The sequence below is a fragment of the Sylvia atricapilla genome, chromosome 15 (assembly GCF_009819655.1).
Source record: "Sylvia atricapilla isolate bSylAtr1 chromosome 15, bSylAtr1.pri, whole genome shotgun sequence".
Classification (NCBI taxonomy): Eukaryota; Metazoa; Chordata; class Aves; order Passeriformes; family Sylviidae; genus Sylvia; species Sylvia atricapilla.
The window spans coordinates 4,585,433-4,608,317 of NC_089154.1; the positions used below are offsets into that span (position 1 = coordinate 4,585,433).

General features: G+C 47.4%; 1 protein-coding gene across 1 annotated transcript; it reads right to left on the reverse strand.

Moving 5' to 3' along the window:
- Nucleotides 1–11,296: 11,296 nt before the first annotated feature.
- On the reverse strand, nucleotides 11,297–22,684 carry LOC136367917 (cytochrome P450 3A9-like). Its single transcript, XM_066329769.1, has 13 exons — nucleotides 22,567–22,684; nucleotides 19,825–19,918; nucleotides 19,240–19,292; nucleotides 18,031–18,130; nucleotides 17,391–17,504; nucleotides 17,026–17,114; nucleotides 15,913–16,061; nucleotides 14,929–15,056; nucleotides 14,210–14,294; nucleotides 13,683–13,843; nucleotides 13,053–13,279; nucleotides 12,070–12,232; nucleotides 11,297–11,913 (listed from the first exon to the last, which is right to left on the reverse strand). The coding sequence occupies exons 1-13, from the start codon at nucleotides 22,635–22,637 to the stop codon at nucleotides 11,815–11,817; spliced, it is 1,533 nt and encodes a 510-aa protein (XP_066185866.1). The 5' UTR covers nucleotides 22,638–22,684; the 3' UTR covers nucleotides 11,297–11,814.
- Nucleotides 22,685–22,885: the final 201 nt, after the last annotated feature.

Here is a 22,885-nt window from a genome sequence, read left to right on the forward strand (position 1 = left end):
TATTCTAGTGGTTTTCTGGTCTGGGTGCAGGAGATGCACGGATCTCCACGGCCAGCACAAGGCTGTTTTTCACACCTTCTCCTTCCACCTTTTCCTCTCTGCTGGGTGATCTCACACCCAGACTTTCCTTTCTCTGCTGCAACCTCCTCACCTCTGAGCATGTTTCTTGTGCCTTGGCTTTAAAAACCAACCACAAGAAGAACTTTGGATATTTTGGGGAATTTGTTCACATTCACCCTTCTAAGGGAAGGACTAAGAAAAGGATGTTTGTGTAGGAGGCAGTGAAATGTGTTGTGAAATGGATACGATGCCCTGAGAATGAAACTCCATTAGGAGACAGGAAAATTCTCACCTCACCAGAAATCTCTGACAGTGTTTGGGCATGATCTGGTTGGTAGAGCATCCAGATTTCACTGTTTGCACATTGGGCTCTCAACTGACCCTGGTGCTGAACAAGTGCTTCGCACAGGTCACCGTGTCCAACTTTATTCTAAACAGCTCCAGCCCGAGGCCAAATCCACTCCTGAAATAAATGGAGTCATCTCTCCCTCGGAGAGCCACATGCCCTGGCGTGGTGCATCTCCTGAGGCAGCAGGGATGTCTCAGCAGGGCGGTTCCTGTGGCAGCTTCTCCCGCGGCCCCATGCGGGGTTAGTGCCTTTCTGCTCCAGTTCCTGCCCCAGCTGGAGGGAGCCTGCAGGGACAGCCTGCTGCTTCAGGGGACATGAAAGGACAGAGGAAGCTGTCCTGGTTTAGCTGGGCTAGAGTTAATTTTGTCTTGAGTAGCTGGTACAGTGCTTTGGGATCAGTGCTGGTGACACCGATGGCTGAGCTGTGGCTGAGGGGAGCTTACCCCGAGTCCAGCACTTTTCAGTGTCTCATGCTCTGCCTTCCATGGCCAGGAGAGGGGACCCAAAGGGATATTCCTGCCTTAGGAATATCACCATGCTCAGTCTCTAAACTGGGAGACTTGGCTGGGGGTCACCAGTGGCTGCTGGGGATGGGCTGGGCATTGGTCAGTGCTGGTGAGCACCTGTACTGTGCATCCCTTGGTTCTCTTGGCATTTAGTCCAAACTTGGAGACCCTCAGACCGCCAATAGACAGGCCCTGAACTGTCAGGCAGGGATTTGCTCCAGCTGAGGATGGACCAGGGCCTCCTGGGTAGGGACAGGCAGACCTTGCCCAGCCTCACCTGGGCTCGACACCCCACCCAGAGCCCATTTAAGCTCAGCCTGGTGATGCTGGTCCTCTCCTGAGCTCAGCTGGAGATGTGCAGGTCTCCAGTGGAAGCAGGACCATGTCTCACCCCTATCACCTGCCTGAGGAACGTGGCCTTTCCCCCACGGTAAGATGTAATTTTTATTTTTTGGGGTTGTGATTTGTGCTCTGTGAGTTTGCTGCAGAGGCTGCAGAGTGGGAGTGAGTGTCCAGGGAAGGGTGGCGACAGCCCTGCCCCAGCCCTGTGTCCCCTGCCCATGTCTGGGCACCACAGCTGCTGCCCTGCAGTTTGGATAAGCTTTCCTCAGCTGCTCTGGCTTTGCACAGAGCTGTGGCCACATCAGTAACTCCATCCCTCCAGGAACTGATGTTTCTGGATGTGAACAAGCGTGGGACCTTGGTGGCCCCAGGCAGGGGCATGGGAAGCAGTGTAATTCCCTTCTTGCCCATAGAGATCCATCCTTTCCTGTTTCCTGCTGAACATTTTTCATTACAATGTTCTTACGATGCTGTAGGGCTGGAAACATCAGGAATATAAATCAGAGCCTGTCATTCACAGGTATCATGTTTATTTTACATTAATATATGCTTTCTGTTGAAATATCACGGATTCAGTTGTGAACCTTGGCTATTATCAGAAGCATATTGCAATAATTTCTCTTCCTATTTATTTATGCACATGAAGAGCTGTGTTTGATGATGAAGTGGTTTCTGACTGAAGGGATCAGGATGTTTGGGAAGTCATAGCTTGCATGGCCTCTGTGCTCTGACTTAGCAATTTTGTCACTTCTGTTCCCCGGGGTTTTACCTCTTTTCCTGTTGGTGAAGGGAGGGAGCACAGAAAGTACCTCCTTTACTTCGCTTTAGTGGCCAATATGAGACTGCAGTCTCGCCCTTAGATTAAAAATCTAGGCAGAAATAGTACTGTAAAAGGTGTCTGTAATTCTGGAAGGATCTGAGGATTTCCCTGGGGAGGCGGAGAGCAGGGAGTCCTTTCCTGCCACCTCCAGCATCTGTCACCTGTGAAATGCTGCTGAGAAAAGGCACAGAGAGGGACAGGCCTCGTTATCCTGGGCTGGCTGGTAGGAATCAGAAGGGAAGTGTGTAACCAAGTGATGTTTTTCAGCTGTGAGCTCCAGCTGCATGCCAGTTCCAATTACCCGGGCACATCCATATGGATGTGCAGACCCCAGCCAGGCTGAGGGTCAGCTCAGCTGGAGCCTGGCATGGCTCTGCTGCCATCCCACCCCCAGATGGGCACAGGGGCTCACAAAGCCTGGTGGAAAGGAGAGAAAAACTCTGTCCTTGAGCTCTGCTTACTCCAAAACCTCTTCCTTGACGTGGGAGAGTGTTCTGGTTTAGAGCAAATTTGGGAGGAAACCTCTGAATGGGGCCCCTCTGGGAAGCAAACCCAAACAGGACTTCCCCAGTTGGTCCTGGGAAAAAATCTCCTTAGAGAAAAGTGAAAAAAACTACTTATTTAACAAAGTGTCCACAAGCATAAAGAATGAATAATATGAAACAATAAACCTCTCATTGCTCTGAGGTGAGATGGCAAATTCAGTAGTTCCTTGCTGGGGCTGTAGCTTGGCTCCCTCAGTGTCTCATCAGTCCCTCTGGAGGCCCAGGGTGAGCTCTGGGTGCTCCTCTGGGTTTTCAGTCCAGAGCAGGGTTAAACAGGCCCAAGAAAAAGAAAAAAACAGTCCAGGGCACTTCTGTGCCTCAGCTAGGCACAGACTGACTCAAAGCACAGGAGCTCTGTGTCCTGCTGTCTGTCCATGTGCAGACAGCACAGTGCAGGAGCGGAATGGGGGGAGTGAGAGCAGTTTCTGAAAACAAACTGCTGCTGCTTCTTTCCTCCCCTTTGCTCTCAGAACCAGCCTGAAAGGTGTAGAACTTAATATCCAGCATAAACAGAACAGGCAGCTGGGGATAGAAGCATCAAAAAGTCACCCCAGGACAGAGCAGAGAGCTTTGTCCTTGAGGTCTCTGTGGGCTGCCAGGCCACGTGCAGCTCTGGTGTTTTGGGAGCATCCTGCCAGTGCTGGAGGAGAGCAAAGGCGCTGATTTCTCCAGAGCCTTTCCTCCCCCTGTGCTTTAGCTCAGGTCTGTGGGCAATTAACTGAATTCCCAGCAGCCAGGTTGGGGCATCCTGCAGGATCACTCTTTCCTGTGGGATGCCCAAGGATGCTCTTGTTTCACGGGAGGCCTGTTCACAATCAGAATTATCCTTTAAGAAGTAAAAGCTGTTAAATAAAAATCAAACAATCAATAATAAATAAATAAATATACCAATATATAGAGGTGTTAAACTCACAGAGCTCCCATGGGTCTGATCCCAGACTGACCACACAGGCTGCAATCTGGAGATGGGGAAGTGACCCATTGCACCAATCAACATTTGGTGGGCAATAAGAAGGTGGAGGAGGAGGAGGCTTAAAGGTTGCTCTTCTCCCAGAATTTCTGGATTAGGTGCTGGATCTGGGCTTTATAAATGTTACAGGAAGATCTGCTGATCGGATATGAAAAATAGATTAGATGTTTTTTTCTATAAGCTTCATTTATACTCATTAGAGTGCTGCAAGTAATAATACCAGGAAATAGATTTGCAGGCAGAAGTATGATTTTTAAGTTAAGGATGTTCATTTAATTTCAGCTCTTGTCTCCTAGATGTGCCTCCTCCTAATGCTCTAAATAGCTCTTCTGCCTCTTTGATGTTTACACCCTTCAAATGCATAAAGACAGTTCTCTACAATTCCTCATTTTGCCAAGCAATACATACTTAGTGCTTTTCATCTCTCTCCATAAATCAATCCCTTTCCACCAACAGGAGCTAGAATAGGATTTTTACCCTTATTAGATTTGTACTGAGAATTTCTTTTTTCAGAAACAGATAAATGATACAAGGTTTTTTCATGACAAAGCATCCTATCATATATTATTAGCAAACACTTCCACAGCAGAACAGGAATAAAAATAGAAAGTGGGCTATAAAAAAAGAATGTGTAGCGGGATAACATTTAATCTCACAGTATGGTACTGAAAGTGGAGCATTTCCTTCGCATTTCTTTGCAGTTCTTCAAGGAAAGATCCAGGAGGCCTCCTCAGAAACACTTGGCATCTTTTACTTAAGATTTTCGTTAAATTCTGTGTGATCTTTGACACCGAGTTAATGAATTTTCTCCTTATTCAAAAAGCCCACCCACTGCCTGTGGTGTGTTTGAAGCTTCAGATCCTTTCTCCTGGCTCAGCTGTTGCTCCCTCTTCCCAGCATCAGTTGTACCCACTCTATTCCACAAAACTTTAATTGAGAAACCACCTGAATGATAAAAAAAAAATAAAATCTCAGCTCCTGCTTATCCCAAAACCAGAATTTTTTTATTTACTGATTGTCAGTGGGAGCCATCAAACCAGGACATTTTAGGGTTCTCCCCTGGCAGGCCAGGCTGACAGGTCCATGATGTGCAGTCCAGATTTCTCCCTCTGCCAGGGATCAGCCCTGGGACTGAGGTGGTGGCTGCACCTCAGAGCTGCAGAGAGGTGAGGTTTTCTGTGGAAAACAGCCCCTCTCAAAACATTGCCCAGATTTCCGAAAGCAATTCTTGTTGAAGTCCAGCAACCCCTAAAAAAATATATAGGCTTTAAAATGAAATTACAGGTGCAAGATGAATACTCAAATGGATGATTTCAGCAGATTTTAGTCAGGGAAAGCTCAGGGCTTTGGGGATCAGGCTGCCCTGGGATGGAAGCACGTGTGGATCCCATCAGACACGTGCCCAGCCAAGAGCCACTTACCAGATTCTTACCCGCAGTGCTCTTTCAGCTGTGAGGAGAGGCTGATTCCTGGGTTTGTTTTCCTCCCTTTCGGCTCCAGGGGTGATTTGGAGAATAGGAATGTTCCCCCGGGGCAGAGCAGCCCAGCAGGGCCAGCTGCTGCTGCTCAAACCCCACCTGGGAGCCAGTGCAGAGATGGGCAAGAGACAAGAAGGTTTAAACCTCCAACGTGCTGGTGATTGTATAATAAATGTGGCAAATAATGAGCTGTGCAGCTGTGGCGTGTGTTTAGGGAGGGAGCTTCCAACTCCTTACAAAGGAGCAGGTGCCTCAAAGGAAACCAATATCTGAAACTTTTAGCAAAATCCCAAAGATCTTCTCTGGAGCTGCTGCCAGGAAGCAGAGAGAGGGCAGAAAACCCAACACAGAGCCAGCATGGCTTCATAATAAACAAACCAAAGCAGTGCCAGGAGCTGTTGTGTGCTGGGGTTTGTGACAGAGCAAATTGATTTCTCATTGTTCTCGCTGTCCTTAGAGCAGGGCCAGCACAGCAGAGGGTCTGGGCACTTCCCTGGGGCAGCTGCTGCCTGGACACCCTGGCAGGTCCCTGCCTTTGGAAGCTCTCAGTTCTTGTTGCAGGAACTTCATTGCTGCCACCTTGGGGCCTGCTGGGTCCCGGAGGAGGTTTATACTCGGGCATTTTTGGAAGTTTGGCTTTTGCTGGTTTAAAACAGCTTTTGAGTGTGTTTTACTCTTGGTGGTGGTTATAGAGTCACAAATAGATCAGGTTGGGAAAGACTTCTAAGCTCAAGCCCAGCACTGAACCGTGTCCCCAGGTGCCACATCTACACAGTTCATTTCCAGGGATGGTGACTCCTCCACCTCCTGAGCTGCCTGATCCAATGCTTGACACCCCTTTCCATGAAGACATTTGCCCTAATATCCAACCTAAACCTCATCTGGAAAAACTTGATGCTGGTTTCTCTTGACCTACCACTTGTTAGCTGGGAGAAGGAACATCAATCACTAAATGTGGTCCCTCTCAGCCGACTGAAAACTTGCAAGGTCAACTTTTTAAACTGGAAGGCCTGTGTTTCAAAAATGCACGGCACTGTTTTGCCCCATTTTAATTGTCTTTCTGATACGTGCTTGAATGTTTCTGTCCCTCCCCAGGGAGCCTGAGAAATGCTCAGTTCTGCTCCTGGAAATAGATTTCTGTAACTGCTCCTACTGTTGTTGTGTGGATGTTCAGCACACCAAGGAACTGGTGGTGGGAAGGTTTCCTAAATTCAGGTTGTGGGTTATTGAAGAGCCCAAAATGACCAATTCTATGTAAGTCACAAAAAAACCCCCTGAAGATGGCAGTGGTTTTGGTGTTTAAATGAGCACCTTGGTGGTGTAGAGCAGGTAAATGCTTCATGGCATGGCCTGGGCTCCAAGCTCATCCCCTCAGACACTCCCAGGTGGATATCTCAGCTGGATTTGGAGAGTCTGTCCAAAGGCTAGGACATCCTTCTGCCCTTTGGGTGTGTGGATATGCACACAGATATAAATACATATGTCTACATGTGGCTGCAGGTCTGTAACAGCCCTGGCTCTCTGCTTGCTGCAAATTGTTCCTTAGGGCAACACTTATTCTGTGAACTCCCTGAAGATAAGGCTGTCTTGCTGAGTGTTTCCAACACTCTTAACCCTCCTGGGCTTTCATTTCCCGGCTGGCTTTTAATGTAATGTAAAGATTAGAAATGATATCTTCCATTAAAACTTTATTAGGTGGCTCTTCCACTTAGGAGAGCGGTTTTGCTTCCTCCCGGCTGAGTGAACTCCAGGCACTGAAAGCTAAACATGAAAATGCAGGAGGGAGAAGGAGGAAGCCACTTGAAAAGGTGAGGAAAAATAAGAGTGGTTTGTTCAGTGGCCTGAGACACCTGTAGGTCAGTGCAGAGCCCTGGGCCAGAGCTGCCCTGGGCACAGGAGTGCGACAGCCAGTGTGGGAAACGCTCCCCTTCTTGGCAAGGAGCACCTCCAAATGCCTTTTTCCCACTTGAACAGCATGCAGATTTCCACTGGAGCCTGTTAGAGGCACTGGGAGCACCAGGCATCTGCTGACTCCCCTGGATGTGGCTCAGGCTGCTGGTGGGGTGATTGATGTGTGGTTACCCCCGAGAGCAGCCTGAGTGGCAGCAGCTGACCTTCCTCGGAGCATCTGTACCACTCCTCGCCTTCCCTCTGGCTTTTGCTGTGACCTTTGGATGCTGATTGATCCCAGATTAGTGCTTGTTAACAATAAATAGCCCAAAATTAGGATACAAGTAGACGAATCCTGAAAAGGTTAGACAAGCTTGTGGCACGTTAGTGCAAGACTGTGCTGGCCACACAGGGTTGAGGGGTTTGTCTTTGTGCTCTATTTTCCAAATATCTTTTCCATTTTTACCACCTCTGATTTCAAAGCAAAACCAGCTGGACAGCTGCAGGATGGAGGAGCTGTGGTGTGGCACCCCTCAGCTGGGCTGCACAGAGCCCTGACACAGCCCAGGAGATGAGCTGTAGCTTATTTTCCGGGGCTGTCTGTGCTGTGTGGATGGAATCAGCATTTTGCCAAGTGAAGGTGGGTAAATGCATCCAGCTGTGCTGGACTGGCTTCAGTTCATAAGTGGCAGGCAAGGTTTTTCATTTTCCCTTGAACAGTTATAGTGCCTTCCCCACTCCATTTGCAAACTTGTGGCTGCACAAGTGGCTCAGAGTGGGTTTATTTATGATCTATATGAATGGTATGGAGGCTGCAGGCCTTGGAACAAGGTACATTTGTAGTCAGACATTGTACCCAGCCATGCAGGGAAGCCCATGGAGAACATCCCTGACCATCAGCTACAAAATGGTTAAATGAAAATTTAGTTCCTAATCATCAAAGGTATTTTGACTGTATTTGCAACATTTTCATGAAGAAAACATAACAAAAAAAGCCCCCCCCCCAAAAAAAAACCACCTTGGAAGGGAAAGTTATCTGTGTCATGGGTGATACCAAGCTGCATCAGTACCTATAAAGCGCCCCAGCAATACAAGAGAGTTGGAGTAATGAACAGAAATTCTCAGTCAGAGCTTTTTCCATATTTTATGTTAATCATTAGTTAGAGCCGAAATTAGCTTTAATTGATATTAAGAGTTGAAAAAATGAAACCTTCGGAGAATGAGTCTCTTTAACCTTTAATGATGCAGTAAATAAAATACCCTGTCAACATTTGTGCAATAGTAAGGGCTTTCAAAATTCCATATCTGTGTGGTGAGCAATTCAATATGTCCAATTCTCTCCATTACAGCAGAGAAAAGTGATGTCGTTGCATAAATTCAGCTGCAGGTTTTCCATGTTTCCAATCTATCTGGTAATTCCCCACGCTGGCTTGTTGCTTCTACCAGGGAGATGGAGAGAGAAAGAAGGGGTTGAGATCAATCCCAGTCCTGCTTGTGCTGCCTTTTCCACTTGTGTCCCTTGACTTGCAGGCTTCTGATGCCAGAGAAGCTGTGCCTCAGCAGAGGTAAAAGGAGCAACGCAGCCTGTTCTTCCTTTCAGGTGAAATATGCCTGGAAATGTTTCATTTTTCACTTTAAAGGCACAGCAGAATTGCAAAAGACTTCAATACTTTAGGGACACTTAGTTTGCTAATAGTCAGGTCATTCTTCTCTCTGTCAGGGCTCAGCCTGGTGTTGAAATACCTCATAACTGATTTGGTGGAGCACATGAAATATTCTCTCACTGTAAGCAGGAAACCACTTTTGCATAACACCCATTTGGTCACTGCAAGCAGCTGGAAGCATTCCATCATTTAGGCACGTCAGGAGTGAGGGTGACTCTGCTGGAGTTAACTGGGAAACAGAAAACAAATCTCCCCACTTACAACCACCTTTTGTCTTTCACCAGGACTGGTGCAATGACAGTTCTCATCCCACGGGATACAAACCTGTGGAAAGGCTCTTTCTGTGCTCAGGGGAATACATTTCTGCATATTTACAGAAGTCCCTGAGTGCTGCTGGAGTTCCCTGGGTGTGAGTCTGTTACACTGCAGTGATGTGAAAATAACTGCTCTGAGACAAGGCTGTGAAGCCTTTGAGAAAACTGTGTGGCATAAAATTATGATGAAACAACAGTTTTCTTCATTCTATTTTCCTTCCTACTTGGGCTTTGTGAGGACTTAGGGGAGGAAGAGAAACAGAAGTGTCTCCACGATTAATTTCTGCTTTACACTGTTTTCTTTCCTCCGATGAGACCCAGCTATTTGGGAAATTCAATGCCCCAGGCTTGCCAAGGATATGTAGAAACAGTGCTCAAGCACTGGAACAGGCTGCCCAGGGCAGTGATGGAATCTCCATCCCTGGAAGTGCTCAAGGAAAGTGCTTGTGGCACTTGGGGACATGGTTTATATGGTTTAGTGGCTGGATTTGATGATCTTAGAGGCCTGTTCCAACCATAAAGATTCTGTGATTTTATGAATCAGCAAGGAGTCCAAATAAAATAAATGTTTTATCAGCAAAAACCATTCAAGAGGTGAGTTAAGCAGTGCCATGGCTGATTTCAAGTGGAAACAGCCAAACCAGTGAAAGCTGATGGATGCCCAGGACCAGCAGACTCCTGGCCAAGCCACTTCTGAGGGATGACCAGCAAAGCAATGGGAAGTGCTGGGAATGATGGAGGCAGCCCTTAAAAGCAGAGCCATTTTATGGAGTTAAGACACAGAGGATCTAATTTTCTTCTGGAAGACTCATTACCATGATTTTGTTACACATTATTTATGGGCTGTTATGATAGTCCTGGCAGGTCATAATTGGCTGAAGCCGGAAAATTAGTCACATTTTTCACATTTGGAAGAATGATCGGTACAGTTGCACTTAATGACTTCATTCCGTGCAGGGAAGGATCTGCCGGGCTGGGGTGTGGCTGGATTAACCCTTTGTGCTTCTGGGTACTCTGCAGAGGGACACCCGCCTTTGCTCATCAGGTGCCAAAAGGAGTTTTCATCACTTCAGCGCAGCTCTTTGGCATGTAAACGATTTGCTACTTTGATGACAGCCTCCTCTTTCTGTCCCTTTCCTTGAGCCTGACTTAGTTTTGCCTGGCGCTGGGTTTTCTACAGAAAAACGCCTTTTTAAAACTGATTTGTCCACGCTTTTGCACTGCTCCCATCAGAGTCACTGCAGCACTGTGGTCAGTCAGACAGGCCCAGCTCTTCTGGTTTCTAACCCCTGGTCAGAGATGGGCAATGGATTAAACTGAGGCAGCACTCCTCAGAGCCTTGCTGTGTACACAGCACAACCCAGACAGTCCATCACAGATGATGAATCAGAAGGGAGCACTATAATTGTTTTATCTGCCTTTTGGGACAGCACAAGCTGCTTACTCTTGAATTAGAGCCTGGTGAATGTTGCTGTATCTTCCAGAAAAAAATGGACAGCTTTGATTTGGGGATTTCCAGTGATGAGGAATCCACTCCCAAACCCCTGAATGTTCATTGGTAAAGAATGGAGCTGAATTGTTGAATAAATTTGTTCTATGTAGTATTGCAGCATTTGGGTCATGTTGCAGTTGTGTCTGTTACACTAAAGAGAAAAGCCTTTTGCCATAGGAGAAAATTACAGGCCATGATCCAGCAAATAATGCCTTGGAATGTAAGGTGCCAGGAGAAAGTCATGGGGTGACTTGATTTGGTTTGCAGCTCTTGTAGAAACCTCTCCCATTTCGCTAATATCTGCTTTGGTTGGTAGGTGTCAAGACAGGCACAATTTACTGGGCTGTGAAACTCAGATCTGGGAGAACCTCCCGCCTGCTTTTTGATATTCCCTGTTTAAATGGTCAGGGGTGTCACGAGCCATTGGGTCAGTGCATCCTGCTGATGACAGGAGCAGCTCAAAGCACCTAAAACCCCACCACAAACAAGGACTAAACCCCATCCATGGCTCTGTGAGGAAAGGCTCAGCTCCAGGCTGTGTGCAGACCATTCCTTCAGGAGCCCTGGCCCTCCTGCAGGGCTGTCCTCCCCTCCTGGGAGCTGCTGCTCCCTCTAACCCATCCTCTGTCACTGCAGCATGGGAAAGGGTTGGCCAGTGCTGAACTGAAGGCAACCCCTTAATCAAAGTAAGAGGTGGGAGCTGGAGTGTTTGTAAAATACCGTACAAATGGGAGGGTTTGATGGCGTTAAATGAAGGATCAGATTCATTAAATTAAGTGGAAAGCAATGTACATGGATGATTTCAAGGGTTGAGGCTGAATACAGGTTTTAAATAGGAAGTGATCAGCCGCTATACACAACACAGAGCAGCTCTCAAACATTTTTAATGACAGTATTTGTACACACTTTAGTTTAATTAACACATGGCACAGGAGAGGGTTGGTAACTAGGATGTGTAGTCTCACACCAGTCGTCTCAATTAGAACATATGAAATTTCAAGCATGGATACACCCAGAAGAACAGCACCCGTCCCTGCCCGGTGAGGTCTGGCAGCTTGAATTTCCATCACACCTTGTTTTTCTTGGATGTGGCAGTAATTCCTTCCCTCCAGATGGAGAAGTCCCCTTAGAAGTGGATGATCAGCTTCTTATTTGGATTTATTTCTTGTTTTGCAATCAAAATTAAGGGGACTGTGTATTGTCACTGCCCAGTGATTCACGTCACATTTCTGACAGCTATGTTTATTAGTAAATATGTAGTAATTGCTTCCAGAATTAACTGGAGCTGCTCTTCTGTGTCTGCATGTGTAGGAGAGGTTTCTGTGATGTGTGATCCCTTTGTTGGCACGGCAGTCCCTGGATGCTGGGGGGCTGTGGTGGGGTTTCATTTCTTGGCAGACTTAGTGCTGGTCCGGGGCACCAACTTCAGAATAATTGGCTTCTCTGGTGTTAAGAGCCCCACTGAACTCAGCTTGATTGGGATCTGCAACAATGAGAGGGGAAAACACAGGTGGAGATGGATAAGTGAAACATGCAGAGATGAAAGGCTCAGGCACAGCTGGATTTGTAGTGCTGGGAGTGCAAAGCTCTGGCGTTGGCACCTGTGCCATGCCAGCCTCCAGCCTCCACAGCTCCTCACCTGAGTCTCTTTGCAGGTCTGGAAGGTGAAGTGCTGCAGCAGGGAGACAATGGCCACTTTCAGAGTCAGGAGAGCAAACCTCATCCCGATGCAGTTCCTGGGACCGGCCCCAAAGGGCAGGTAGGTGTATGGGTCTATGGACTCCTTGTTCTCCTTACTGAACCTGGATGATGGTTGAGGAAAAGAAATGAAGGCAGCAAAACCACAAAACCTACATATTTATCCAGGGATCTCTCACTAGTGCCTGCAGAGCCTGGTTTGGGGTTTTCATAAAGTGTCTTAGGGTACCCCAGAAACTGAGTGCTGTGACCAAGCCCATGTCCGGGACAGGGTGGGGTCCCACTTGGGGGTTTGGGTTTAATTCTGTCCATCCAGATTAGTAGAAGTGGTGAAAGTAGAAGCAAGCTGAAAATCCAGGCAACATCCTGTCCCCCAGTGACAGATATTTCCTGTCTGCGGTACTTAGAGAGAGAAGAACCAGAAGAATTTTTTGGTTCAGAACAGCCTATAGCTTCAGTTTCTCTGGGAATAAGAAATAGGTATCAGTTCCAAAAATAACCACCTAGGGAAGGTTATCCTTGAAAACAAGGAGGGAAGGCAATTCTAGAAGGATTGAGTCTGGCATATTTAGTAGAAGCTGGTATGAAGGGAACAGGTTCAACAAGAAGGATTATACAGAGGATGGCCAGCAGTTACAAAAACTCCACATTTACCCCCCTCTCTGGAAGTTTAAAGACTGGGTACAAGATCCTGTGAGGTATGGGTGGTATTCTCCCAATAAGATTATGTTGTTTGAAACCCTGCTTTTAGCATAAAGCTCATTTTCTTCTTAAAATGGCATTCCCACGAGCCTGCAATTTCTCATCCTTATTGTTTGTAAAAAGATAGGAAGAACACCATTAGGAAGCTAATCAGAGATTAATGCTTAATTACTGAGGAAGGAGCAGTGTGATATTTCTTCCCTTCCATTAAGCTTTTTGTACCTCTCTGGCCTGAACTCGTCTGGGTTGGGCCAGTACTCGGGGTCCCGGTGCAGGACGTAGGGTGGGATGGTGACCACCACTCCTTTGGGGATGGTCACTCCGTTGATCTCCACGTCTTTCTTGCAGGTTCTCTCAATCCTCCCCCCCAGGGGGTAATACCGCAAGGTTTCGTTCACTGTCATGTCAAGATATTCCAGTTTCATTATGGCTTCGTAGGTGAGAGGAGCCTGCAGGACAGTGGGAGGGAGGTGACCAGGAATGTTGGCATCTGAACTGGATTGTCCTCAAATGGCTGTGGGAACCAGAGCATCCCCAACCCCCAGTGCCCCAAATTTGTGATGAACAAAATGCAAGGTAGAAATTGAGTGATTTGGTTGGGTTTTCCACCCTTGAGTTATGGAAATGCCTGGAAATCCAAATGTTGTAAATGTGTTTGAGCAGCTGGGGTGGCTGGAAGGTTCCAGCTGCTGAAAGAAAATCACTGCAGGGCTGAGTAAGTCTCAGCATGTGTCTCCCAGAGCTCTTGGAAAGTCCATGCTGCTTAGGAGCTAAAGATTTCTCATTGCCCTGGCTGACCCAGGAGGGCAGCAGGGTCACACAGTCCTCCCCATCACTCAGAGGCCTCCTTACCTTGTTGGGCAGGGCTGTGTCGATCTCCTGCAGCAGCTTTTCCTGCACATCAGGGTGCAGGGCCAGCTCATAGGCCAGGAAACCCAGGGTGTTGCTGGTGGGCTCATACCCAGCAAAGATAAAGATGAATGCCTGGGCCAGGACCTCTATGTCAGTCAGAGCTGTGGGGAGATGAGAAAAGCAGTTTTGCTTGATGGTCTCAGCAAGGACCAGGCAGCAGCAGGTGGTCTGGAGGCAGGTTTGTTGCAGTTTTTTTTTTTTTTTCTGATGGCACTTTTATAACTGCTCAACTGCTCTACCTGCCTGGAAAAATCCATTTTATAGAGGAGGCAGGTGATTTCCTGTGTATAAATAACTAACATGGCAGTCCAGCTCCCTGGACAGGGATCTTAGCCCTGGTGCTGTAACCAGGAGACAGAGTTCCATCTGGAGCTGCTCAGTGAGGATGATGGTGACACAAACACCTCCCCATATTCTCCTCATTCCCACTGCCCCCGTGCCCATGATGAGGGTTTGGGTGTTGTTACCTTTGTAGGAGTGGTTTTGTTCGTTGTTCCCCTGGCTGGCTGAGCGCTGGGATTCGATCATCAGCTGCAGGAAATCTACCCTGCCCTGAGAGGGAAAGCAGGAGAGTCTCTTTGGTGACAGATAAGCAGATTTCACAGCCTAAGCACAATTTTTACACTGAGAGCATCCCCCAAATGCACACAACTTCCATACTGAAAAGCATAGCACTTGCTTTTTATTTTGGGAACCTGTCTTTTCCCATTGAGTGGGAGAGCAGTGTCGTGAATGAATTTGGGGAAAGGGATCCAAACTCTAAAAGGCAGAATTTTGTCAGGAAGCAGCTGCAGTTTCTGAAAAGCAAGAGGGGAAGGCACAACCCTAAAGGTGATTTTGCTGCTCATGTGCTGCTTATTCTGCACTCTCTCATCCTCTGCCTAATCTTCTTCAGGGAGTATCTCACTCTCTCATTACAAGTGCTGAGACTGAAGCTTAGTCCAGTTCTGCTGAGCCTTTATCTGGATTTAGCTTCAGATCATGGACATGCAAAGTCCCCCTGATTCTCTGCCAGGACGGGTCAGGTGGGGCTGTTCTGCCAGTGTTGGAATGAAATGTTTACACTGGAGTAGGCTCAGGGTGTTGTTGAGTCATTGTACTTTGTCTTCACCTTTGATACCGTCACCCTAATTATGGCTCACCTCTGTGTACTTTCTGCCACAATTGCTCTCAAATTTCCACTCACCTTGTGAGCCTCCTTTTCACGTTCCTCCTTAATTTTGGCAATGGATCTCATGAAAAAATCTACAGCATCACTGGGGAAGATGTTTACGTTCATCTTGGCCATGATAGGAATGAGGAATGGGAAAACAACTGAAAAACAAATAGAGAATTAAATTGTACTCTGTAAATAAATCCCTCCTCATATCAGATAGCTGTAGACGCTACTGGGAAATTACTTCCTTTATAAATTTCTTTACCTGAGAAAAGCACGGACTTTGCCTTTTCCTCCCTCTGTTTCATTCCCTTGTTTTTGTGCCAAATGAGCGCAATCAAGCTGGGTATAATCATTCATTTAAGAGAAGAACAAGGTGTACTCCACCTCCTGTTTCTAAGGCTCTGTTTTCTAAGGACAGGTTACTTCTGGACACAACAGGCATGTGGCTCAGAAGAGAAATATTGAAAATTCTGAGTTCTTTGTTCAGGCTGAGCTCTTCACTGCCTTGATGTGATCATGCAAACATTTTCAAGTCCCTTTCAAAGCATTTCCTTCTTCACAGAAACTGGATCTTGATATTCTGTATAGATTCATGAAACCTACAGCACCAGAACCTCCTCTATGCACAGATCCAAACTTTCCCTGGGTTTCAGCAAGGTATCTAACCTTAATTTAAGGTCCAGTGCTGCTAAGCTATTGCACTGGAGGAAATTGCATCTAATTACAGTCCCCACTCAGCACTCTCTTCCAGAAAATGCATTTCAGATAGCAGCGCTCTCCTCAAGCCTCACTTGCTTTTCAATCTTCGAATAATTTCCCAGCACTTAATTGGATATTTCTTGGTGGTTCATAAGTTTCTTGCACTGTGGATGCCAAAGGTGGAGGAAGCTTTTACTCATCTCATCCCCAGGGTTTCAGCACGAAGCTCACAAGAAGGAAATTATGAGAAAGGCCAGTAGGACTTCATTCCTAGCAAGGGAAGTTATCCAAGCAAAACCTGGGGTCACTTACATGACAAGAGGAAGACTGGGCTAAAAAAGTCAAACTTGACCAGTTTCTTCATCTCTCTGACAAAGGGGTCCTTGGGGTTGTTCATGGAGTCAATGTTCACACCAAAGGAAGTGCTGGTGACCACATCCATGCTGTAACTGCCAAAGATGCTGAGGGAAGGTGGAAAAAAATAGACTGCGGTTAAATATTTGGACTGAGTGAATGTATTTTTTTTTCCTCCTGTCTATGTGACATTCAAATATAAAGTCTCAGAAGACCTCCTGCCTTAGGTTTGAGAAGAAAATTGGTACTGAGCAGCACTTAGAGAGAAGGGGATAAATTTTTAGAGAGATTCTGTTTCCAGCCTGCACAGGTTTTGAAGTCAGATAGCTTTTCCAGGGACTTTACAACATCATGGAATGGGTTAGTGGAAGGACAGCATGTGGAACTTAGCATGGTAACCTCTTGAGGGAGGGTTGCAGCTCACCTTGCTTCAAACAAGCCCTGGGAGTGGTTTAGTTCCACCCAGCACAATCCCCTGTTCCAAGCTGCCCAAGCCCTCTCCTTGCAGGGTTTTGGTTCAAGGGGAGCTTTGCTGGTTTGAGGTTCCTGCTGTGCAGCTGCTCCTGCTCTGTTTTTGTTTGAAATCGGGGGTGCAATACACAGGGTTTTGTCCAGAGCCCATGAGGCACAGATGAGGCCAAAACACTCAGGGCCACTCTGCAGCCTCAGTGTCCCCCAGCAATGGGGCATGTAAGGGGTGAGCATCCCACAGTCCTGGGTGGGGCAGAGAGGTCAGCAACCTCCCTGTCCTGGGGAAGGAGAAGGTGCTGCACTGAGATCCTGAGTGTTTGCAGGAAAAACTGGGTTTTCCTGCCAATCTTGGAGTTATCTTGGATCTGTGGATTCACAAAGCTGTGCTGGAGCATTTTCATTCCTGTCTACCTCTGGGAAGTTTCCTAACATCCAAATTAAATTTTCCCCTTTTAAATTTCCAGTCAGGCTTTCAGCAGGTCCCATTCCTCCTTCCAGAGCCCTGGCTGACCCAGGGAAAGATCTGCATTGCTGGTAGCCAATGAACCACAGCACTTTTAACAAGGTTTGCTCTGCCTGCTGCTCTTAGCAGCTACTTACTCCTTTACAGGTATTGAGCTGTCCTCTTTCACTTGCTTTTGGACATTCTTCACCAAAGCTTCCCCATAGTGCTTCATTATAGGGAACATCTATAAGACAAACCAGGCATGGTCACTTCAGTACAGCGCATTTTACTCCTTTACACAGGCTCAGGAAGACTACAGAGAGTTTCATGAATATTTACAAATAAGATCTCTTCTCTCAGGTTTTATTTTACGACTTTTCTGGTTTCAGTTAGGTATAAATTAAGCAGGCCAGCCTAGTTGCCAGGCTCTGACTCAAGAAACCAAACCCTTGTGATAATCCCAGCCTGAAAACTCTGCTTGCTGACTCTGATTTAGTCTGTACCTGCCCCTCTGGCTTACCTCCTTGAGTTTCCCACTGGTGAAGGTTGGAGAGAGCACAGTCCTGAGCCTTTTCCAGTGCTCATCCTCAGCTAATGAGACGGCGTTGATCAGCACCCCGACCAGATCCGTGCGCTGCAGGGGGAAGGGAAGATGTCAACCCCAGAGAACAGAGCAGCTCCCTGCAGGGCTGGGAATGTGCCAAGCAAACCCCTGCCCAGGCTCTTCCAGGAGCATTGCTGCTGGCAGCAGGCTGTGGCCTGACAAACAGCCTCTCTCAAGGCACATCCACAAATAATCCCCTTTCCTACACTAAGCCAGCTGTGAGGTGCCATGCCCAGCCCCAGAACTAGTCCAATCAGCCCAACACCTGCATGTCTGTGTGTACCCACCATGTCCCATCCCTGCACACTCACACAGACCCAAATCCATCCATCGACACAGGAATATATAGACAGGTGTGAGAACAGACTTGGTCTGCTCCCTCTGCCAGCCCGTGTGTGCAGTCCAGGCTGTAAGGCAGGGGAACAGTGACATGCAGTGGCCGTGTTCAGCAATCCCTACAGCGCAGCCACTCGTTCCCAAAGGATTCTTGGCATGCCTGTCTCCTCCTGCCCTTTTCCCGGACTCAGTGGTAGATCACACAGAGCACTTTTCTCACCCTGCGGTTGGTGAAGGTGGTGTAGCAGTCTTTAACCAGCACAGATTTGATGATCTGGGGGTCTGTGACAGCCAGCGTGGGTTGTCTGCCATCGTAAATCCTGTTGGGGGGGAAGAGGAGGCAGGTAAATAACCCCAGAAAATTGAAGTGTAAGGCTTGGATGATGCCCACAAGACCAGATGTGTGGAACAAATGTCCTCTCATCACCAGCCTTGTTGCTCTGTTGTCCAAGTACAGAAATGTAGAAAGTGGAAATGTAAAAGAACTCCCAGACCTTTTCCCATCTGGTTTTGTAAATGGTGAAGGGGGATAAACACCTTCCACATTCACTGGGAAATAAGCAGGGCTCAGTTGCTCAAAGGACCAGATATAAATGAAGCAAGTGTCTTCACTTCCTCCCCTGACTCTCTGTGTTTTTCCAGGCACTTAAACACATTACAGTATTAGAAGGAAAACTTGTTCGACCCCTTTCAGGCTCTTGAGTTGGGTGTCTGGAGACTTGGGCTGACAGCACTGAGACATCCTTGGAGATGAAACTCAGTCCTTGTTTTTGTCTTTTTAAGCTGCCAGTTCTGAATGCTTTCCTGGAACAGATGTAGATTAAGCTGATTTGTGCTCTCTACCCATTTGTGTAAACATACATTTTCCAGACCCCATGTTTTAAAGCTGCTGTAGGGACCAGTGGATGCATCGCACAGGATATGCAAGGTTGTAGCCCAAGTTATAACAACAGTGACAAAAGCTATGGGAGGAGGTGTCTGGAACAGAACAGCCATAACTGCAGCTCCTGCTGCAGCAGGTGGGGATCAGCAGCACAATGAATTATTTGGATCAGCTCCAAAGGGAGTCACTCACATTCCTCTGCTGTTGGTAAACCAGAGGAACCCAACCTCCCAGTTCCAGATCCCGCTAAAGTAAATAGTTCTGCTGATGGTTTTGTTAGGGGCTGGTGAGGGCCTTTTGTTACCAGATTTAAACTGATTTTCACAGCACTGATCAGGATAGTTTCTGTGTGATGTGGCAGTGACACAGCTCTGTGTCACCAGGCTCCAGTGTAAGCCACCAGCAGCACCCTGTCACTGCTCTTCTCATCCTGTTGGGACTGTCAGGGCTGCAGGTGGAGAAAAGGGAGCTTCCCTAATGGATATTTTCTCCCCTTTGTACAGGTTCTAGTTTTACCCTCAGAAGAGATCAGTGGTTCATACTCACCCCCAGATTTTCCCATATTTCTTGAAACATTCAGTGTCAAATTCCAGGAAACCCTGTGGGAAGCAATTTAAAAACTGTCATGGACTATCCTGGATTGAAGGAGACCCACAAGGACCATCCAAGTCCAACTCCTGGCCCTGCATGGGCCAGCCCCAAAAATCCCACCACGGGTCTGAGAGTGTTTCAGAATGCTCCTTGAACTCTGGCAGCATTGGTGCTGAATTATCTGAGAGGATGCAGTGGAGAGGATGGTGTTGGAGATGGTGGGTGGGGAGGAATAGCTCTAAACTAATGTTCAGAGCTGGTTTGTGAGCCTTCCTTCCCTCCAAAGCCATGATGAGGCATAAACGTGCACTGTGCTTTGAGTGAGCTGTTTGCCAGGGCGCTGGCAAAGGGCAGCTGGAAATGAGCCAGCAGGAGAGCTCCCTTGGGAATGCCCCTTGCTCTGTGCTGCTGAGCCTTATCCCACACTGGCCTTTGCACAAGCCCCAAGTGGCAGAGGAGCTGGCACTTGGAATTAAGTTATCATCACTGTGTATCTGTGCCAGCAAGGGCAGCTGGAGCCAGGCGGGTTCAGGCACTCACCTTGCGATATTCCAGGCATGTCCCGAAGAAAGGCAGAGGTTTTGGCCCAGGAATGCCCAATCTCTTGAACAAACCAAATGGCCAGGTCCCATATCTGTGGGACAGAAAAGACAGCAGTGTTACATCACTGTGGCTTTGGGGCTGTGAGCTCCCCCAGACCTGGAGGCTGCAGCAACATCCCTTGGGAGGTGAGGGAGAGGAGGTTGAGCCAAGAGGTGGGAAAAAAGCAGTCCAAGTGAAAATGGCCCTGTAAAAAACTACTTGATAATCATAGTAAGGCAAATACAGAGCTTCAGAGGGATTCTTTTGGTGTGACAGCAATTGTTTCCACCAGAGCACCTGTGGAGACAGCATCTTGAAGTCTTTAGCTGAAGTCCTGAGAAGAGCTTATTGTCTACCAAAGGAGAGGCAGAAAACAGAGCTGGAAGAAGGAACACCAAGCTCACATGTTTTTATTGACGAGAAATCAAAGCAATACCAGAAATTATGTCCCAAACAGGGCTTTTGTCAAACTGTACTTCAATTTCATTTATTGTTCTCCTTCCCTCAGTCCAGCGTTAGCTCAGTGGAAGCCTCGTCTTGATGGTTTTCTCTTTAGATTTTATTGACAGCCTTGCAGATTTCTTTCCTCTGAAGCACCCTTCCTGGCAGCTCTAAAGTTATTGCTTCTACCTCGGGGCTTTCTCTTTCTCAACAAGGGCCTGGGCTGCAGCCCTTTGAAGCTCGTCTTTGGCTGTGTTGAAAGAGCTCCTCAAAATATTTGGTTTTAGTTAGTAGCTGCAGCTTCCCAAGTGAGCAGTTCATTGCAGAAGGGATGTAAAACAGGGAAGGTTTGGCAGGGGGATGTTATCAGAGATCCTCTTCAGGCAGCAGCTGCTCAGGCAGGATATTGGGGATGCTTATTTGAAAAGCCAAAGTCTAGGTTGAGATTTAGGGAGGGTCTCCCTTAAAATTAGCAGTGCTTTTTTAAATTCTGGGGACCCAAATTAAATCAGTCCCGCCCAGCAGAGCTTCTGCCAGAGCAAAAAAAGCAGATCCTACCTTATGGTCCAAACAGGACAGGTGAAAAATGGGGAGCTGGGTGTATTCAGGTGAAGAAAGGTTTCACAGAACTCAGTTTGTCAATGTTTAATCTTTTTTGTCAAAGGTTAATTCAGTACTAGGAATCAAATGTTTGTGGATTCTCATTTGTAATGTTTGTAGGTAGCCAGAGCTGCGGGAGGACCAGGAAATGTCAGGCGAGGCTGGTTACAAAGCCCAGAAATACTGGGGGAAAACAGGCTTAAACCATTTGAAACATGGCCAGGGAAATGTAGTCTAACACTCCTACAACTAAAATGTGTCAAGGTTTTCTGCAGACTGAAAAGGACCATTCAGTGTAAAGCCAAAGAATAATCATGACTTCTTCCTACCATGGATGTGAACCAGAAATGTCTGATATCCCCTCACGTGTGAACTGGGGCAGCATTGCCCCAGGTGGACAAAAAGCATCTAAACAACCTCTCTGTGTCAATGGGCAGTGAAATTTCTATTTTAGCTTTGATATCAGAGCACAAAGATCTGGGTTTAGTCCCTTTTGCCACAACAGAATTACAAGCGCCTGCAGAAGGTGCAAGTCTGGTAACCAGCAATCTTAGACAGCCACAGAGTTACTGAAGTATGAGAGTTTTGGGTCAAGATTTGGGTCAGGATTGAGGATGGCTTTTTTGGTTTTGGTGTCATTTGGGGGCTTTTTTGTAAGAGTCAGCCCCAAACAGGCTTTTGAGTGATCCAAATCACAGGAAGTGGTTTGAAAACTGTGGCTAAAGCTTTCTGAGTTTGCTGAGCTGCCGTGGCTGCAGCGTTGCCAGGGCAGACAAATGGGCTGTGCTGGTGTGCACCACGTCAGTCCTTGGGCTTTATGGCTGGCAGGGCTCTGCCTCTGACTCAAGGCTTGTCAACACTGCCCAGCCTGTCAGGGCAGGAGCTGCTGGTGGAGACACTGCCCCAGCAAAGGGGATTGTAACCAGCCCTGCCCTGCTTCAGTGCTGAATGACACCAGCAAAGCCAAGGACAGCCTTTCCTCACTAGCAGGAGGAAGTTCCTGAAGCACTGGGGGTACATTTCTGCTGTGGGGTATTGTCTGGAAAGCCAGGAGCAGGTGGCTGACGTTGCTCTGTGCTCCACTCCTTCCCCCAGCACGGGTGGCTGCGAGGAGGGACCCGGGCTGGAAATCAAAGCTCTGCAAAGGACCCCTCCCGGTCCAGGTGCCCCTGAGGAGAATCTTAGTCGGGCTACACGGATGTCAGAAGGAGTAAAATCTGATCCTATGAATATTCTTTTCCTGATGCCTTTCTGCTGCTCTCCACCTGAGCAGCAGGGTCATCTTCTGCTGGCTTGCCTGCAGAGCAGCCTCAGCCAGAGAGGCACAGCTGGATGTCTGTGAAAAATAACCTGACTGGATCAGGACCCTGACTGAAAGCAGCACCCTGATGGTAACCAGTACCTGGCATCATCATTATTCAATTATTCCTTTGATGCTTAGCAGCAATCTCATAACTGGATGGGAATACTCCAAACCTTGGAGCAAGATCACACACCTGGACAGTCTTTAGACTTCTCTGCTACAGCCTAGAGCCTGGTTAGATGCTGGAAAACTGGAAATCACACCTACTCTTCAGCAGATTAGTTGTGTGAAAGTGAGCAATAGCAAGAAGAGAGAAATGGCAGGAGCAGAGAATCAATAAAGAATATTTTACTCACGCTATCAGGAGGGCCCCGAAAAGAAGTATAAGGGCCCATGTTTCTGTAGAGAAAAAAGGCAGAAGGCTCATTTCAGTTCTTCTCTGATTGGCTCTGAGTTTCTGCCTCGATGTGCTGGTTCCAGGTCTGAGGAAATAGGAGTGTTTCACACTGTGCAATCTTTTTTATCCTGTCATATGATTTAGGGGCCCTCCTTCTGTCACAAAGGAGGAGGAGTGGAAGGCAAAGGTAGAAAAGTCTGCTAATCTAAAAAACACCATTCATGTGATAGACAACTGCCTCCCTGAACTGTCTAAGGTTCAAGTTATTTAATGCATGC

Excerpts from the sequence above, each read along its gene's own strand:
- LOC136367917 (XM_066329769.1), bottom strand. The coding sequence starts at position 22,637 with ATGAGCCTTCTGCCTTTTTTCTCTACAGAAACATGGGCCCTTATACTT. Across the intron at positions 19,919-22,566 it reads TTCGGGGCCCTCCTGATAGC|ATATGGGACCTGGCCATTTG; the intron begins GTGAGTAAAATA and ends TCTGTCCCACAG. Across the intron at positions 19,293-19,824 it reads CATGCCTGGAATATCGCAAG|GGTTTCCTGGAATTTGACAC; the intron begins GTGAGTGCCTGA and ends TGCTTCCCACAG.